The sequence below is a fragment of the Lepidothrix coronata genome, unplaced genomic scaffold, assembly GCF_001604755.1.
Source record: "Lepidothrix coronata isolate B3197 unplaced genomic scaffold, Lepidothrix_coronata-1.0 Scaffold1, whole genome shotgun sequence".
NCBI classification, from domain to species: domain Eukaryota; kingdom Metazoa; phylum Chordata; class Aves; order Passeriformes; family Pipridae; genus Lepidothrix; species Lepidothrix coronata.
In genome coordinates this window covers 2,137,652-2,157,577 of record NW_016690181.1, presented here as the reverse complement: position 1 = coordinate 2,157,577, position 19,926 = coordinate 2,137,652, and the positions used below count along the sequence as shown (strand labels likewise).

Below are 19,926 nucleotides of genomic sequence, written 5' to 3'. Positions count from 1 at the left end.
AGGGTAAGCCAGTTTTTAAAAACTAGAGGAAAAGGCCAGGAAATTACCATAAAGTTATTTAAACAAGGGATATCAAGGGGCTAGCTTTGTAAATGGAAAGCTTATATGAGCTTCTGTAAACCAATGGGATTAAATTTGTTTTGCCCCCCAAACATGATAATTAGCTGGAGGTAGCACCACTTCATCAATGAGAGATTTCCAAGAAGAACTTTGCAGAACTAGGAAGGAGCACAAGCAACAATAAAAATGCCTTCTGCTCTACTTTCTGTCTGACACCGAAAGAAATGCACTTGTCTGACCCGTAGTATATTTATACACCCCCATCTTATGGCTTGTTCATTACTTCATCAGCAAAAGGTGTTTAGGGTTTGCCTGATGTTAAGTGGCCAGACAGAATGCATTAGTCTAGAAATGGCTTATTAAATTCCACTGTCAAACTGAAGGAGTCAATAAATACAGTGGAATGTAAGTGCTTTAATTACATAATGCTTCATGTGTACTGTTAAAAAGTTCCCATACAACATAGTTTCAGTTCTGTTTTGATTTCTTCCTTGCCTAACGCATTACTTTCTTCTGCCAGGCCTTGACCTACCTCAGTGTGTAGTACTGTCAGCCACTGAGTTGCCTACATCTTTTTTGGGAACTGCCCCTACTCAGCAAAGTGGGCCAAGCCATCACATAGGGATTCTAAACTCAGGGAATTCAAACCACTCATGCAGTTGAAGGATCACAAATCAACTGCATTTTTTCTAGGCAAGAAAAGACATCCTTCCAAGCTGATGAAAGCTCACTCACCCATTACAAAATGCAAAAAAAGATTCAGTAGAATGCAGAAAACTTCTGCCATTAAAGTTATGGGATGCAAAACCATTGACAGCCCCACCATCTTACTTACCAACTCAACAGCAATACTAAAAGCATTACCTTCAACTCGTCTCCAGTACAGTCAATCATTTTTAAAAACACGTCGCTGCCTTCCAGCACAGCCCCTGCTAAATTTGTACCTTATAGATTCCACCATTATCCACATGGGACAATATCAGTAACCTGGATGAAATCAAGCATTTTCGAGCCACAAAGGACCAAAAGATGAGGCCTTTTTTTGTTTCTAAGAATTAAAACAGAGGCAGGGATATTTTTATTTGATTGTTGTTGCTGGTTTTGTTGACTTCTGATGAGAGTTATCAGACAACATACGTTGTTCTGAGCTAGAACCACTTCAACCCCTACTTGTGGGTCTTATTTCAGCAGAATTATTTTCTTCTCAAGGAAATCTTAAGCTTTCGATAAAGATTTAAGAAGTCGCATCAATTTTTTGGGGACAGTTTTAATTTTCTTCATCTCCTCACTTACCCTGATCAGGATTAAACTGGATTAACAGAACTGGCATGCTTTGGTCTTGTCTCTGACTGCATTCAGCTGAAGTTTAAAGCTTACATTCACTCTACCAGGATTTTTCCAAAATGTTCCTGCTGGTAAAGCACCAAATAATTCTTAGCAACCTATCACATAAAATATTGAATTCTCCACACTTGCTCCAAAAGGATTTGCAAAAGTAAAAAACACAGGAAATTCAAACCACGTTTAAAGGCTGGTTGTTTTTTGGTGTTTTTTTTTTCCGAGTTCCAATAGCGCTGAAGCTGAGAAAGCTTGCATTTAAACTAGACAAAGCGATGCCCTCTAGTGTTCTGCAGAGAAATCTGGTAAAAGGCTGCCCAAAGCCTTAAAAAATTCAAGCTTAGGACTGCTGTACCACCTCAAGTGACATTCGACATTTTGAAAACTCACATGCAGCATCCTTAGAATTTTCTGCACATAACTGTGGCCTGCAGACCTATTTGAGATCCTTTCTTTTCCTTCCCTCCATTGCTGATACTTGTATCATAATTTCAAATACCATCCATGGACAGTATTTTACTGTCTTCCCACCTGTGGTATGTGACAAATCACATGATACCCACTCTGCACCTTCCCCAAGTACACACAGCATTTGGTACCCTGTATTACTGACCCATCACACAACATGTAATTTTTGGCTTGAGGAGCTTTCTTACAGAGCTGCAAAGCTTAGTGCATTTTCTCACAGCAGTAGCATTCCCAAGATATTGATAAATGGCAAATAGAACTCTCCAAATGCAAGAAAGACTTAAAGAAAAGCAGTCTCACAGTTGAAAAAAATACCTGCAGAGTTCTCAAAATATTTATTTACACCCTGTACACAATACAAAACTCAACTTTGCATCACACAAAGTACTGGAAGAGATTTTATAACTGGTGGTCTAAAAAGCAAAAGGCAAAGTCCTTGATGAAGGCTGGTCTTAAAGGGGCAGCTAGGAGTCCTTATATTTTACCATCCATTGCTCTTGAAAGACAACTGCTGGGCTCTCACCATCTAGATAAAAGCAGAAAAAAGATTGAATGGAAATGCCAGTTTTGCCCTTTCTGAAATAAGGTGAAGGAAAATGAAACTGTTTATTTTTTGGCAACTTAAGGGGGACTGATACACTTAGAAAACTGTCAATACAAAGACAGCAACCCAGTCACAAATGCCCTAAGCTCTATGTGATTATGTAGCTATTTGAGGGGGCAGCAACACTTGACTTTTCAGGTGAAAGAAAGATACTGTTATCATTGGACACAATGATCTTAAAAGATCTTCTCCACACTAAATGATTCTTTGATTCTATAAAGTTGCTATCTGGACTTTGTTTCTTGTCTGAACAATTTCAATAACTACAAGCAGGCCTATTAACAGTGTTTCATACTCCTCTTGGGACATTGACTGGAGCAAGGTTAATACAGGCATGGTTTCTTTGGAGGGAAGCTAACTTGGCCTGTTTGATAGGTAACAAACAGGAGCTTAGGCTTTCAGACTAGGCATTACCCTGCACCTTGCAGAGGAATTTATTTGTAAGAACAAAAAATCAGAAATACTTTTATGAACAAACCTTGTTAAAGTTCTCCAAACAAAAGCCTGCCAGAGTGACTGTAGTTCTGCAAAAATTACTGGATATAAAGAAAACACCCAGGGGGATCAAACCTAGAGTAAATTCTGGACTTGATGTGGCACTTGTGAGGAGCCTTTTAGCCTTGTGTCTAAGGCTGCAATATAGAATTTGGATGTAGAAGTGGAATCAAATTAAACATTGATAAAATTACATTTGAGCTAAGAAACTCCACTTCAACATTGAAATTGCATTCTCCTCAGAAGGCAATCAATACATATTCTAGCTAAACAAGCAGATACTTTTTTTTTCTCTAAATTATTTTTGATCTTGTTATACATGGAACCAAATTAAGGGAAAAAAGAAAACAGTTTAGAGACTATCCAAAGGACAGCCAAGGGAAGATATTCATGTTTGTACCACTGCATTAGATATTAATATTTCTTAGAGGTCTAATGCAATACATCTGTATGCACAGAACACTATCCTGGAGAAACTGCTTATATATATATATTAAATGTAAGGAAAAAAAGAGCTCTCAGGATCAGCTTTTTCCCTGTCACATCATCATTCTATTTGCAGGGGATAGTGTGGGGAAAGGACCATTCAAAATTCAGGGTACAAAAAAAGCAAGGGAAATATCTAGGGAAGACAGACATCATCTTGAAAACCCAGTTTCCAGCCTGACTGAATGAAATAGCTTTACCACTTCCTTCAGTTCATCCAACAGTCCAGTGCCTTTCAGACACATCCTCACCTTCTCTGGGAAGAAGAACAACAGGAAAGAAAATGAAGGAAAATGCTCCAACATTCAACACAGAAAGGCCACGCACACAAATACTGTGCATTGTTCTGCAGAGCTGGGAGCATTCTACCAGTGCTTCACGTGGCAAAGATGCCAAGAATGTCCAGGTAAATATTAAAACCATCTGAGCTGCAAATAGTTTCATCAGTGAAGTATAAACTGAGCTCTTCCATTCTTCACCTTGGCTCTCTTCTTGCACAAGTGTTTTGCTATGAGTCTAGCGCTGGTGCATTCTCCTTATTTTCTTTCTGTGTCACCATCTGCAGGTACTTCAGTCTCATGGGAGGGAGCTGCTCATAAAGGTCAAATCCCATAGGGTTCTCTGCATTCAGCAGTCTGTAGTACAGCAGGTGTTTTTTCAAATTCTGAAGAAAGAAACAGTAACCATTAAACATGTCTGAAAGGAATCTAATCTTTTCCACGATCTCCAACACAACATAGCAATCTGCAGATAGTACCATTCCATCATGCCCAACATATTTAATTACATCTTCAATTGAAGAGCTATAAAAGGCAAGTTTCTTGCAATAATATTTACTTTTGATCTGTATGAGAATTCCTCTTCTGAACACAACTCCACCGTCTTCTCAACAGCCTTTCATAAGGATTTTTTTGCCAGAAACCCCAGTGGGGTTTTGAGTGGGATCTAAGAATTTACCCTTGACACTAACCACAGAGGGCCAAATGACCCCATTCTGTCACAAAAAGGATAGACTTTGGCAAGCTCTTTGAGAAAAGGAGAAACCTTGCATCAGTTTTGTTCTTTTCAGGGGAAGCATTAACCTCAGAGTTAAGGCAGATCACTGCTGGCTGTCTATTCATAGCTGTGCTAGAATCATTCCTCTAGCACCTCTAACTATCCAGATATAATGCTGCCTGGACAAGACGATTGAAATACAGTACAGGAGATCCATCTAGGTTTCAATGGGCTCCGTGTTTTGAGTTTAATTACTACAAGAGCTGGTTAACAGTATTTATAGGCATTGCAGGCCAAAATCCTGCTGCTAATCTCTCATTCTCAAATTAGCAAGGTAGTTAAACACAAATTTCAAAAGCCAAATATAAGTATGTAAGAGTACCATGTATAGAAAATTTGATTCCCAGGGGTACAAACTGAATCTCATAGATCCTACCTCATCCACCAACAGCCATGTTTTCCGCAGCATGCTCTTCCGAGCAGCATCAGTCTCCTGGGAACAAAATACATACTTTCCTTAATAGAGTACAATAATAATTTTGCCCATGAGCATACAGCACTCCAGGATGATTTGTTAATTATGACAATGAGCAGCTTGTTCTAGCAGAAAGTGCTTGAGATGGCTATCACTTGGATCCTGCCTCTCTCCTCCTTTCCCTGATCTGAATCTCAGCTGATTTCTCAACCTTCAGGTAGAACTGCAGATGAGAGGTGAAGTGTTGTTAGCACAACTAATCATTGCTAGAGGCTCCAAGGCCATGGGAAAGCTTCTGCTTTGTTACTCAAGCAAACTGAAAGTAAAATGTACTTTACACCTTAAGATTGCTCAGGCAGAGGCCAAATCTTTTACAGAATCACTGAATATGCTGAGTTGGAAGGGACTTACAAGGACCATCAAGTCCAACTCTTAGCCCTGCACAAGACCATCCCTCAGAGTCACACCATGTGCCTGAGGGTGTCATCAAAACAATTCTTGAACTCTGTGAGGCTTGGTGCAATGACCACTTCCCTCGACTGGCTGGCGATGCTTTGCCTGATGCCCCCAGGACATGGTTGGCCCTCCTGGCTGCCAGAGCACTGCTGACTCATATTCCACTTGCCACTGACCACAAACCCCAGGTCCCTTTCCATAGCACTGCTTTCCAGCATCTCATTCCCCAGTCTGTACATACATCCAGGGTTGCCCCATCCGGGATGCAGAATCCAGCACTTCCTCTTGTTGAACTTCATGTGACTGGTGATTGCCCATCTCTCCAATTTGTCGAGGTCTCTCTGCAGGGCCTCTCTACCTCTGAGGGACTCAACAGCTCCTCCCAGTTTTGTGTCATCTGCAAACTTGCTTAGTATCCCTTCCAGTCCTGTGTCCAAGTCATCTATGAAGATGTTGAAGAGCACAGGCCCCAAGATGGAGCCCTGTGGAACCCCACTGGTGACAGGTCACCAGTCTAATGTCACCCCATTCACTATTACCCTCTGACCCGTGAGCTGATTGCTCACCCACTGCGTGATGTGTTTATCCAGCTGTGTGCCAGACTCATTTACTGTGGGAGACAGTATCAAAAGATCTACTGAAATCCAAAAAGATTACATCAACTGGCTTTCCTTGATCAACTAGGTGGAGCTCTCTCTGCCTGCAGCTCCCTCATCCTTTCTGCTTTATTCTTCCCTCGATACCACAGCCCACATAGTTGCTGACTTCAAAAATTTATGTGGGACTGGCTACCATTAGTGCAAGTACTTCAGGGCATAATGAACAAAAGCTGCTGCCTCATACGTGGTCTACTGAACAGACGACCAGTCCTCTCAACACAGTTGCTTACAATCTTTGTTTTTAAGTCCCAAGGTCAGTGATTCACCATGAGCCACACTGGACCCCTGAGAGAGCAGACGCAAAACCCAAAGAAGTTCTGCTATCCATTACCTACCTGCGTCGCACTTTCTTGGGAGAAAATAAAGCTGTTCACATGAGCCACAGCCACCACATAAAGAACAGGGCACCAGGTGTGACGCAGCGCACCAGTGACCAGTGTTCGGAAGTAGAGTCGCAGGAGGTTCAGGTTATCCTCAGGAGGGGAAGTGTATCGCTTAAGCGGCACAGGGAACTGCAATAAACCCATACAGAGGCAACATTACAATTTTTGTCAGGGTCTAAGTAGTGAGGGGAAGTTCATGATTTCTAGGGTGTTCCCCAGCTGTTTGCACATGGCTGCCTATATAACATGATGTACATGGCGGTATGACCCCCATTTGCAGCAAGAGCTGCTACTGCCCACACTGACTGATGTAACATGCCTCTTCAGCTTTATGGAGCGATGTTTTACAGGTTCTATCACTGCAGCTGATTTTTGGCACAGGTAAGAAGAGTGGTTACAAAGTAAGTAGACAGAGCACTTTTGACAGCACCACTAAATTCTATCTCTTGTGCTCTGCTTATTCAAAAAAAACATAGTCCTGAAGTTGACAGACCAAATTTTCTTGCCAACTTACCCCGCAGAGCACAACTCCAGTATGACTAAATGTGGAAACATGGTTGATAGGGAAAATTAGTATTTGTCTATGCACTGGGCAAGGAAAAGGTTCTCACCAAGGTGTGAAATATTTATTTAAGGGAAAGGCAATTGCTGGCGGAACATGGGATGCGGTGAGCCCTTCATATACAGCCTATAAATTAGAAGGTTCTCAATCACTAGACCAAGCAGAGTGTGGCACAGTTTCCACTGAAGACTGAGCAATTTCACAGCTCCTGCCCTCCACATATACATACTATCTGCTTTCAAAATAAAGTTCAAAAGGTGTCTGAAAATGCTTATGTGATCTACAGCTGCTGGACTTCGCTCTTTACACTTACAGTCAATCAAGCTGTAAAATGTACATACTGCTGTTACAGCCTTAAATCAAAAGAACACTGCTCTCCATTCCTATTCTATTTTACATTTCATGAGTTGGACTCTCTTCAAGGAGAACGAAAAGCTTCTAAGCAAAGAAAGCATGATTATTCTACTGGAATAGAGGAATGGGGAAGAAGGGGAAGGGCTGTGATGCCCAAATCAAGGCTGGAGAATCACAGGCAAGAGCCCAGTAATCCAGAAATATGCAGTGACATGCAACTACCATAAGCCAGGATTACCTGCTGTAACGGCACTCCAAGTGCCCGCAGGATATTTGTGTGCTCCCCAAAAACAGAGAGACGCAGATGAACACTGAAACGCTTCTGTAGAGGTAGAAGAACAAAGACTCCAAACAGTGGGTCTCCAAAGGAGACACCTTCAAACTGCTCCAGGAGACTTCTATAGAGGTCATGGAAGGATGCCAAACCAGGGAGAGGAGCATCCAAGTTCAGGGAGTCCAGGGCCTTGGGCTGGCAGTACACAGAGAGAAGGCCAGCTGTGTAGTGGTGGATTGGTGCTTCTAGAAAGAGGTCACAGCCTGTGAGGAAGACACACATAAGCCGTGCAAGTTTGGCAGCAGTAGGGATGCTCTGAAGGGTTTTATCACGCCAGGTTTCCAGCAGTAAGACCCATTGCAAGTTCCAGGTCACAGTATTGACAAGATCAAGTGGGAGAGAGTTCAGTACAGCCCCATGTGTCTCTGCATTAGTCACTTTGTTGTAGAGGCTGATAAGTGGAAAGAACGGCCAGTCTGAAGGCAGGATGGGCCCTCTGACCTCAGGAAGCAGCATTGACTGGATGAGGTAATTCCGCCCTTGGTAGGACGCTTGGGAATGCATAAGAGTAGGCTGCAAGTGGACGAAATGAGAAAGGTAACAGGAACGAATGGAAGGCAGATTCTGATACGATTCTCTCAGCAGAGCACCACGAGTAACCTTTGAAAAAACTGCTGTCGCAGAGCCAGGCTGTGCCAGTTTTGCACTGGTACCCAGATGCAGAATATCAGAGAAGTCAGCTGCTTCTGGCCCTCCAGCTTTCCCTTCACTGTAAGACAAAGACAAACAACAGTTTAAGAAATGAACAAGCAAAAAGCCCCCCTAAAACACCAAACAAATAAAACAGCACATAAATTCATCTCTACAACCTTCCTGCAACAGGAAGAGTAGCATATGCACAGCACTGGCAACACTTTCTACAGCATTCAGGTACTCTAACATAGAGTGCCCATAAAGCACCAGCTATCTTGGTATTCATAGGGAATTCACAGAACCACCTTTGGAGTTAGCAACACTGAGGCTGTGCCATGAAAAACCTCCACACAATGCCAGCAGTCTGGTGTGGAGGCTGAAACCCCTTTTCCACAGAGGCAGCCTACTTACTAACGCAGATGTCAGGGTGCTGAGATGAAATACTGCGTATCATATAAGGCCTACATGAATCAGTAAGACAATTCTCAAAACAGTAGCTTTGCAGCTGGCAGTGGAAAGGTCAAGAGAACCATACAGACTGTCAGAAACTGTGTGTGTGGAGGGTGTTTGTCAAATTCATATGCCATGATCTCAGACCAAACACTGACCATTTTGCTGACCAAACAAAAAACTAAAGCACCACCACACAAACACACAAACCCACTCATAAACTTCATTAAGTTTTTCAGGCTATGTCAAATTCCCATTTATTTTCTAGAATTGCTACTCTCTAGATGGCAGATGCCAGGCCTTAGTGAAAATCAGTTCTATCAGGAATCACACAAGCCTTTTCACAGAGGAAATCAAAAGAAATTGGGCACATTTCTCAACATTGGTACACTAGAGAGAAATATGCAACCACAGTGCTTGTCTGATTAGAAGGCTCAGTGCCTGGAGAATAACCAGAGTTCAAATACGGGCCCTGTTGAAGGCCAGAAATTATGACAAAATTACAGTGCCAATGTGTTTTTTTCCATTTTCCCCAAGTTTTCCCATGTACCAGCCTAGAGAAAGGAAAAAATGCAAAGCTTACGGAAGAAACTCTGGATTAAAGGCAAGATCCAGTAGGACCTTGTGAGCCAGATGCTCGCTCCCTGGCAACAGGCGGCTTAGCAATGCCATGGCAACACAGTGATGGAGTGAGGCATGCTGGGTGTAATTCGGACAAGCGCCTGCCTGTACAGGAAACAAAACAACACATAAAAGCACTATATCATTTGTCAACAAAGACAATCAATGAGGACGGGAGGGTCAAACAAAACACAAATCTCACTGGAAAGTGAAAGACTGAGGCAAACTGCAAGAGCTGTCAGCATTCATACCAAGAGATCTTTCTCCTTCTCCTGACTGCCTTAGGTAGTCAGACATTTTTTTAGCAGTACAGTTGAAAACTTTGTTCTTACTCTATCCCAAAGACAGGCAAAAATATACTTTGCCATCCAAAGTATTTTGGAACTAAATCCCCACATCAGTAACTGTAAAGATGTTATTTGCTAACGGGGCATAAAAGTCAGCTGAAGAGTCACCAGACCTAAGTCAGACACAAGAAAGAACATGGATGTGAAGACTGGTTGCCAGCAAAGTCAAATCCTTGGGTGAAAGAAATGAAAGGACTAATAACAATACCATTTTCTGAGCCAATGCTAACACAAAGTACTGCAGATGATATTCATGGCGTAGGATCCACGCAGATGAGGGAGTCACAGAAGGAGGTCCAGTCTGCCAGCTTTGATGCAGATAATCCTTCAAGCCTCTGAAGCCCAGCACAGAGCTGTACTGTAAAGGAATCACAAGCAGAGGTACAAATAAGACAGTTTGTGCGTGGAGGAAAGTAAAACATAGCCCTCTTCAAGGCTTACCTCCTACCTCCTTATAAGAGAATTCCTGTTGGCTACTCCAAAAGGGATATTTAAAAACAGCCTGATAAATATCTGCTTTTCTGCCTCCGGGTTCACCTGCATCCATCATGACCATCCCCATCACAGGTAACCAACACTCACTGCCTGCATAGTGCTCCATAAAGCAGAAGTCTGGCCAGGGGCTTAAACATGTTTTTCCCTTATCTGGCCAGATATTTCTATTAGTAAATACCTAATTCAACACAAGGTGACAGGAAGGCTTTGAGAAAGCTTATGCTAGGTACTCCATCTCTCTAGGACTCAGTCATTTCCTCCTCAGAGTCTGTAATCTTCTATAAGTCACTCATTCTACAATTTCAGGACAACCTGAAGTAGGAAGGAACCTCTTCAGTCACTGTAGCAGTCATTCTCTTATTTAATATTATCCCATTTTCCTTTGTTATACATGCTTCAACCATGCCTTTCCTCCACTGACATTCAAGCTACTTATTCTGCTTAGCCAAACAACAGTTACTCAATTTTTCTCAACATTCTTTATAAGTCCATCCTTTAAGTGCCACCTGCTGTATAATTCCAGCTTCCTGGCGTCAACTAGATATTGCAATTCAAAGACAAGATATTTTTCAGATCCTCATCCCACCTGTTCTGAAAATGGGAGTATTTCTCTCTATAATACTGGAATAGTTTTAAAATAAAAATGCACAGCAATTTGTTTTTAATGGTCCTTCTAACATCTCTTTTAAGCCTGGAAAGATAGAAATACTAACCTCCCTCACAAGTATATCATCATTCACCTAGAATTTACAGTGAAATTTACAGTGAAAAAGTCTTTTCTTACCTTGCTGGTCAGGCCCTTGTGAATATGAGTGATACTATTGATGAGAAACAGGAGGGCAGTAAGGAAGGGGAAAGGTGACTTGGAGCCAACCAGGCTCAAAGGAGGTTTGCCTCCAGTGCAACTCAGAGATGAAATGCTGATGACGGATTCTGGTGCCGGGGAACAGGACAGAGGGTTGCACAAAGCAGAACACGGCCTGTGTGAACAAATAAAGAGAGGGGGGTCAGGTCAAAAGCATTCATGCTGCTGAGGAGTTATCTTGCAAGGAATGTTACTTTCTATCTCAACTGCACCACACATTACAGTAAAACAGAAGCCCTGAAGACTGTGCAAGAAAAAAACCAGTATCATGGTTAGTCCAGTAAACACTACTGCCATGCAAGCTAATGCCAGTGAGCTATCACGAATTCTTATCTTCAGCTAAATTGGTCACAACGAGCAGAAATACTGATGCAGTGACGCATCTCTGATGTCAAGCATTTGGAAACACCAGACCTTCAATTGAAAAAAAACCCACACATTTCCCCACATACATATGCAAACCAAGCTAATAAAGCTGCCCACCCACTCAAGACATTACAGTAATAAACTTGTAGGCAAAGCCAAAAAGCCTGATTATAACTAAAATTGACATGGCAAAAATGCTGCCCTTTATGTGCTCATGAAATGCATATTTTTAGAAATTTTTTTCAGAAGAAAACTAGCTTTAAGGTACATAAACATGACCATGCAAACCACTCTTGGGGTGCGTGTGTTCTCTGCAGGCAAAACTAGAACTTTTCGTACCAGCAGTGCTTGTGGGCCCCACACTGGATAAGCCATCTCTGTACACACAAGACCGCCACAAGGAAGAGCGACCATAAGTGTGTTGCTCAGTGGTAATGGTGCAATAGGAAAAACCCCGTCAAAGATCCATATTGTTACTCTGTGACAGAAAACGGTTTGCTTAAATGCATGGCTCTTTCTACCACTGGCATTACATGTAGGAGATGCATGAACGCATCTGGAGCTCATGGAGTACCTTGAACCCCTGGCCCTAATCTGCCCAGAAAGTTTAGACAAAATTGTAAAAATATTCAGGCAGAGATTAACTTACTCTTCATTTTCACCAGCCAATGTTAAGAACAGCGTAGGAGAATTCTTGCTGATGGGTTTTTATAGTCTGACCTAACCCACTGTTTTCAGACCCCAAGGACAGGCAGAAAAGGATCTAACGAGTGCTCACGTTGGAAGCTTTGGTGCCAAGAGCTTCAGACATCGGTTCCAGTCATGAAAGAACATGGGCCAAACTGTTTGGTGACCATTCAAATACCACTTAAACCCAAAAATTTCAAATGTCCCTTATATCAGATGTTCTCAGAAGCAGATGGATTTCTCCCTGATTACCAGGCCTTTTAGGTTCCCACTCTCCTGTCCAGAGGATTGATCACAGCCTAGTAGAGAGGCTCCCTCTACAGCAGAAAGACAGAATATCTGCAGTGCTTAACTGTTCCCAGAATCAGAGCTTATGTTATCCCGGTATGTGGCTTTTCACTTTTCCACAGGGGCTTTCAAAGCCTTAGTGAAGCTCTGCAGGAGCTTGAAGATGTGAATCTAGTAAAAATATTTTATATATATAGCATCACACATGAGCACATGAATGGTACAGGCACATACACACCCCCCCTCCTCACATAAGAGGGACTCAACTAATGCTAGTTTTTTTTAAAAAAAAGCAGTGAAACCAAAGCAGAATCAAAGCCAAGAGTGACTAAAATAATCTGAAATGGATATGAAAAACACAGCTACATGGTAAAACAGAGATGCAGCAGCATCTCTGAGGTAGAAAAGGAGGAACTGAAGAACTTCTGTGGCCATCATGTTTTTTCTGTGAGGGGAAAGAAGACAGCAGTGTGTAGAGCCCTGCTGCGCTCTAATTCACACTTCTGGGGCACATAGGTACAGGGAAAAGAAATGGGAGGGGGGAGAATTGTCACACAGTACAGTGTAGAAATGAGGCTCCCTTAGCTTTTGGCAACAGCATCTTAGCAGTGAAATGGTTTTACCTGAGCAAGTCCCACATGCTCTGTATGGCTGGCTGGCTGAGAAGGGGCTGCAGCATCTGAGATGTCAAACGTTCCAGTTCCTCTAAGCAGTCAATTGGATTGACTGATGGCTGCAGAAGACATGGAGAAACACAGGAAAAGACGGTGAATGATGAGTGTCTCCCAGTGAGGACAAAAAGATAGATTTGTTTAATTGCTTTCTCTGTGCTTATTCTTTTTTGGCCAGACCACATCACCTACAGAGTGGTACTGCTCTAGCTTAGAGCTGGCCTCACTGCTCATAGTGTGGAAGCTGAGAGCTGGCACCTCAAGGTGTTCTCGCACTCAAGTATTAAAATGCATCTCAGAGATTCTTAATTGACTGGAAGCAAGGTATGGGATCCATGGGATCAAGATTCCCTAAAAGAAAACTTGGCTAAAGCCCCCTCCTCATACCATCTACATCTTTCTATTTAAATTGAAGATCACACAAAGGTAATCAGAACTACCTTGAGAAATTAGAGTGGCACACAAGGGTCTCCAAAAAAAAAAATTAAAAAAACCAATCAACTGCAAAAAGCATGATTGACCTACCCATCAAAGCACGACTGTGGATAAACACTGCACAGAGGATGAACTGTGGCTTTTAGAGAACCATCCAAATTCTTCTGACCCTAGTAAGCAATATTCCGGGTTGAAGGAACACACTGGCAAATTTTAATGTTCTTTTCCTTCATTAGAATGCTGCTTTGTGATACAGAAATATTCATTTCCATTACGTAAAATCCAATTTTCCCTCAGGTGAAATCCCCCTTCAGAAATCAGTAAAACCTCTGTGAAGATGTTAACCTTAGTTCTTAGTAGTTTAACAAAAATATTCCAAGAAGGTCCCAGTACACACTAATCTGGTTACTATACAAGTTGATTTTTTTTTTGCACTAATCTATTCAAAGGTGCCACATGCAATTTTATTTTTTAATCAACTAACCACAGGTAGATGATTAAACTTCCTTTTATGTGAAAATTAAAAAACCCAGCACATTATAGTTCAAGGACTTAAGAAATTGTTCTGTCAGCCACTCTCTTGGGTATCTGTAAAGGTTAAAAAGGAGTATTAACCTCTTGGTTGTCCTGGTTCTCTAATGCCAGGACATAATGATAGCATGTGAAGGGTACTGCCAACCTTTGGGGCACTGAAGACATCTTTGAGAGATACAGGCAGTTTCTACCCCAGCCACAACTAATAAACTCAGTTGCTTTTGTCAAGTTTCAGAGGATTTGCACAACTGTGAATAACTACAGCCACTAAATTACCCCAGCACCTTGAAGGAAGCTCTCCCAGGTTAGAACTCAGGCACGTCAGTTGGGCAGCAGAGAGGAAAATTGTATTTATTTTTAGATCATGAATCTTTAGGGTAGGTAAAGCACAAGACATTATTCTTCGACAGCGTCACACTGATGTGTCACCTTCAGAAAATTCACTTTAAAAGATGGTCACATACTACAGCTGTAACTGTACAGAATTTGACCTCGAATGTCAGTGGGGCAACAAATAAATTTATTTTTATTGTTTCTCATCCAAAGTTCATATGGTATGACCCTAATGTTCAATCTTCCAACCAGATGAGTGCGGGTAGGTGTCCACGTGTAAACTCTTACACTAAAGCAAATGCAAAAATGCACGGTTTGATTTATCCCACCAGAAGAAAGGACTGCCATGCTAAATTAGGTCATATTTGTTTCACACTTTGGATCTCCACATTAAATCAGAATAATCACTGCACTACCACATACCTTGATTGAGACTCTGATCTCAACAGAAGAAAGGATATTTGGCACTCCTAATGTATAGGATTAGCAGACTTATGTGACCCTGAATGTCACACAGTCTAGATATAAGCTGTGGTAAACAAAATCTAGTTCTCAGCTAGAGAGACAGTTCTGTCTTTTTCAGTACTGCCTTTAAGTTCAGGTATTTTAGGTAACACACAAGCTGATGCTGGTGAGATGTGAAGACAACCTGTATTTTCAGGTCTTACCTGTTGGCTGCAAGCACTGTAATAAACTCCCAAGTAGATCACACAAGCTGTGGTCAGAGGCTGTAGAGTTTGCCAAGTTTCTGTATGGGATATCTCTTGAAGGATTTTTTTCAGACTTGTCTCAAGGAAGGGCTGTAAGCCTGACACTTGATTCCATGCTACTGGAGGAGGTGGAATCTGTACGCTATCTTCTGAGCTATTACTGAAACACAATGGAAGAATGACACAGAATAACATACATCTCAGAAACAACTGTCATCAGTTTTAACAGAAAGATAACCAATTCCACGTAGCTTGGAAGGCCATATCCAACAACAGCGATTAGGGGAAAAAAAGTCTTTGCATATTCCCAAAGACCAGACCAAATCAATTTAGGCAGAAAGGAAAAATGCAGGATCTACTCATAAAAGCTGAAGTTTCTTCTCCTGCACTTCTATGCCCCTGAGCTGTGCTCTAGCTTTACCAGACACACTATCTCAGTACTCAGCTCTAGTTGAAGAGTTTCTTCCTTTCCACCAGAAAAAGTACCTGTGTCTTCAGCAAATCCTGCTGCTTTGATGTCTATCAAAACCAACCACCTCTTAATCCTGACCCCTCTTGGTCTCCACAGAGAGGTTCTTTCCTCCAAATCTCAGGAAGGTTATTTTCTTTACCCCAAAAGGAAGGTCAAAGGAGCCTTCTAGCTCCTTTCAGCAGGGCATTTGGCTAACACTGCCCATCTGCCCCGTAGCTGAATACAGATTTTGACTCCTGCCTCTTACCAGGCCAGCAGGCATACAGCTATCAGACTAGATACTGCTTCTGACCTCGTGTCAGAGGGAATACAAGAGGATATTACCCCACCATGCAAGGATATGGTGGGACAGGAAACCATTGCAAATGAAAGGGGGAAAAAGGTGATAGTTGGGTCTCCAAATCAAAGAAAGGGAAGACAGGATGCCAACTACTCAGATGCACAGAACTGGCAGAGAGAGCCTACCTGCTCAGCTTGGCCTGCAGCTCTGCCGTGTAGCCTGCTGTCTGTGTCACATGTATCAACAGAGTAACTACTGCCGCAGCTCGCTGGACAGACAGCTCAACCATAGGGCTCCTACCAGCGCAAGTGCTGAGCAACTCGGGCAGGGACTGCAGTATCCTCACCAGCACAGGGTAGAGATCACTGTAGTATGAATCACAGAACAGATGAGGTTACAAAGGGTCTCTGGAGATCATCTGTACTTCAACTCCCTGTTCAAGTGAGGTCAGCTAGACCAAGATTGCCCAGGGATATGTCCAGTTGGATTTTGAATATTTTCAAGGATGGAGAGTTCACGATCTTGCTCTGCAACATGCTCCAGTGTTTGATTGCCTTTATAGTAAAAAAATTTTTCTTACACTTCAGTGAAGTTTCCTGTATTTCCATTTGTGCCCATTGCTTCTTGTACTTTCACTTCATACCACTGGGAGAACCTGGCTCTATCTCTTTTACACTCTCCCATCACATATTTATAAAGATTGCTAAAATGACATTATGAGAATCATCACCACCACCACAATAATGAAAATAAGTAGACAAGTTAAAAAGATGACAAAGGAAGAATATTGCCATTCCAAATTCATGTGAATGGGACCTACCTAATACTCTGTCTCTAAGCACTCTGATTATCTCTTGGAAAAACTATTCTTGCAAGGGAATAGTTCTCAAGTTCTCATCCACAGTATCCACAGTTATAATCTTACAGCTTTAAGGAATCTTCCGCTGTTTCTTTCGTCAACATTATTTACAATGCTAAAATACTATATACAGTTTTTACTCTTTTTAATTAATATACCTGATTGTGCTGGAGAACACAAAATGCTGTTGTGGATGAGAATCTCCCTTCTGAAACTCAATACTGACCTTCCTTTTACTCCTCTTCAGAGCAACTCCATAGCCACCTCTTTGCTTCCAACTCCAAGGCCATATCTCTGCTTCCAATTCAGTGCAGTTACAGAAAGAAGATTCAACACTTGAGCTAGGTCAGACCCATCCCAGTGCAGACCTTGGCAGTCAAGCACAAGAACTTGTACTGAACTGAAGTCAATGCATTGTGCAGTTTGACTGCATCAGTCTGCTTCAACTCAGCATGTGTGCTGATGACTGCTGCCACAGATTGCCTTAGATCAATCAGATTCAATCCTAGGTGTGCTGCAAAGTGTGTGTCTTGATGTCACACAAGCATAGATTATTCATGCCTTCAAGGGGAAAAGGATGCAGCCCTAAAAAGTTACAGTGCTCTCCCATAGCATAGAAGAGAAACAACAAAGTACCAGTGCTTAAACCAACCAGAAAAGGACAATACTCATCACAAATACCTTTAGAAACTGTGAGTTTTACTGCAGGAGTCCAGAGAAAGTGAGATAAGACACTCTGAAGGAAACAGAGACTGAGCCTAGAGAACCCTCTATTTGCCCCTCTGGAACAGGATGTCCATTTTCTCCGTTCTGCCCTCCACCCCCATTTCTCCAGCTTTGGGCTGTACCTGTAGAGATCACAGGCCTGTCCATAACCAGCAGCCACAGCCCAAAACCGCAAGGCTTCCGTGCTAAGCCTTATGGCTTCTTCCCTTGGCAGAAGCAGATCCAGAGGGTCTTCAGCTATAAATCGACTTAACCGACTTTTCATTTCAAATTTGTTAAGCTGTAAAACAAATTAACAAAAAAGAACAAGCAAGAAAAAAGATAAAGTGACAAGGTACATCAGTTGCATGTATCATTACCTCATTACTCTGACACACAAAAAGAGCTGCAGATTTCAACTCAGCCCACTCTAAACCCCTCTCTTCAAATCTGTCTTTATTTTGTGTAATCTTAAGGAGCATAGTACAAAGGATTAGTAAATCGTCAATGGCTATTAAAAGAGAAGTATTCCTGGAAGGGATGCCTAGGGGTACCTAAACCATTCCTAACACAAATCAACTACACCTAAAATCATTTCTGATGGAGGTTTATCTAGCCCATGCACACTCTTGTTTTGGATGCTTTCTGCAGCATTAAACTGATTTTTAAAAAAATACGTAACTATCCTTCTTTAAATAGTCTTAAGTAGAACTCCGTTAGTCGATATTACATGTAAAAATATACCTTATGAAAAATACTGTATACAAAAGTACTGAACTGATGCAGACGTTCTTTTTGGGAGGTCACACTAAATGCCATTCAGAGGTTCTAAATCTTTCTATGATTCTGTGTTTATTTTATAAGAAGAGTGTACCTCCTGCCTATTACTTTCAAAAAGTTATAGAATGTTGATGCCTTGGAAATGTTCTGAGCTTATTTTAGTATTGAATTAAGCATGACATGACTCATTTGCAGTTCTCTAGAAATAATTTTTATCCTCCCCTACAACTGGGTATTTTTACTTAACCACAAAAAAGAGCTTCTCTTTCCTCCTCCCACACATACAAAAGCTTGTGTGTGCTCTGTCTAAACAAATGAGGTAACAATGTCTTTTTCACAGCACAAGGACATACAAATGATTTAAAACTCAAATGCTTTAGAGACATCTTGTAGGGCAATCAATGCACACCAACAAGAAAGCAAAGGACCTGATGAGTCAGACTATGAATTCTGACACCCCTCCTACAGAACAGAGGACAAAGTCAATTTTACTTCCAGGAGGAAGATGGAAGAACTTTGTTGTTAGCTAAAATAAATTCCTACATTGAACGTTTAGTTTGTATTATCTTCCATTCCCATGTTTAAGCATGTGTAAAAAACCATAGAAGAGTGCAACAGAACCAAAGCCTGAGTGTCAGGAACCCTGTAAGCAGTTTTTGCATGCCTTGAAACAACCGGAGTACACAAAGCCTGAAGTGGAAAACTATCTGAATTTTACTCTAGTATGTTCCTATCACAACTTACAGCCTTTAACTACGGCACTATCCATCAGCAGCACATTATTCTCCATATTTTACAGCACAGACTGGTGTTCTTCTGTTGATATTAGCAATTTCCTGGCTAACAATTTGTTAGATGGTGTTAACAAAACTGAACCAAAAACCCGAAGAAGTGCTCTTTGCACTGTAGTGGGTGCTACTCTTGGTAGATTTTAAGCATTTATAGCACCAGCATGACAACCTATATGAGTAAATGCAATTATCTCTGAAGTGGAAAACCTCTCCAGAACTTGTTCAGAGGAGTTGAAAATACTGATAAATGACCTCAGAGTTATTAAGACAAATTAATGGCAGAAAAATTCAACCAGGGTTGTAAAACACAGGGACAGTGATTAAGTCTCTGGCTTATACAGTCCTGTGCTACCTATCACTGGAACATGGGAGAGTATAGAGCATCACACACCAATGTGTGCTCTAAACATTTGCTACTGGTCAGCATCACCATACTGTGTTCCATGATTTTGCATAACTTCACTACATAAAAAAGCAGAGAAAAGCTTGAAGCTCTTCTGCTGGTACACAGCAAAATCACCATTATTATCACACCGGTGACAAATCTTTCAAAACACACTGATGCACTTTCTTCACAATTATTATTTCAGCTTCAGCTCAGAGTCACCTCTAAATAAACTTCTCTCTTTACTTTGAAAGTAAGGCATAGAGAGCAAAGGTCTTTACGATCACAAAAGCTCTTCCGAGAACCACTCACCAGCCTGGCTGTTGCATTTCGGCCTCCAGATGCCAACACTCTGATGAACTTCATAGCACTGGCGCAAGCAACTCCATGGAGACTGGTAAGTAAAAATCCTGGTTCGGCCACTTGGGGATCCCACTGAGTAGGAAGAAATTCCCTGACAATGGCCTCAATCAACCGAGGACAGTCAAGCAGCTGCAGAGAAACAGCAGGCAGCACAAATAACCAAAGGTAGGTAAGCAGTTATGTAGG

At 41.7% G+C, this 19,926-nt stretch overlaps 1 protein-coding gene across 1 annotated transcript in view; it reads right to left on the bottom strand.

Annotated features, from left to right (window-relative positions):
* Nucleotides 1-2,178: 2,178 nt before the first annotated feature.
* RPAP1 (RNA polymerase II associated protein 1) overlaps nt 2,179-19,926 on the bottom strand; it is a 38,246-nt gene continuing 20,498 nt past the window's right edge. The window contains 12 exon segments of the mRNA XM_017812863.1: nt 2,179-4,115; nt 4,884-4,940; nt 6,373-6,549; nt 7,575-8,379; nt 9,337-9,479; nt 9,930-10,079; nt 11,001-11,196; nt 13,046-13,155; nt 15,064-15,265; nt 16,043-16,222; nt 17,565-17,722; nt 19,690-19,926. The exon segment at nt 19,690-19,926 is cut by the window's right edge and continues 19 nt beyond it. Coding sequence (XP_017668352.1) covers nt 3,960-4,115; nt 4,884-4,940; nt 6,373-6,549; nt 7,575-8,379; nt 9,337-9,479; nt 9,930-10,079; nt 11,001-11,196; nt 13,046-13,155; nt 15,064-15,265; nt 16,043-16,222; nt 17,565-17,722; nt 19,690-19,926 — 2,571 coding nt within the window. The 3' untranslated portion in view covers nt 2,179-3,959.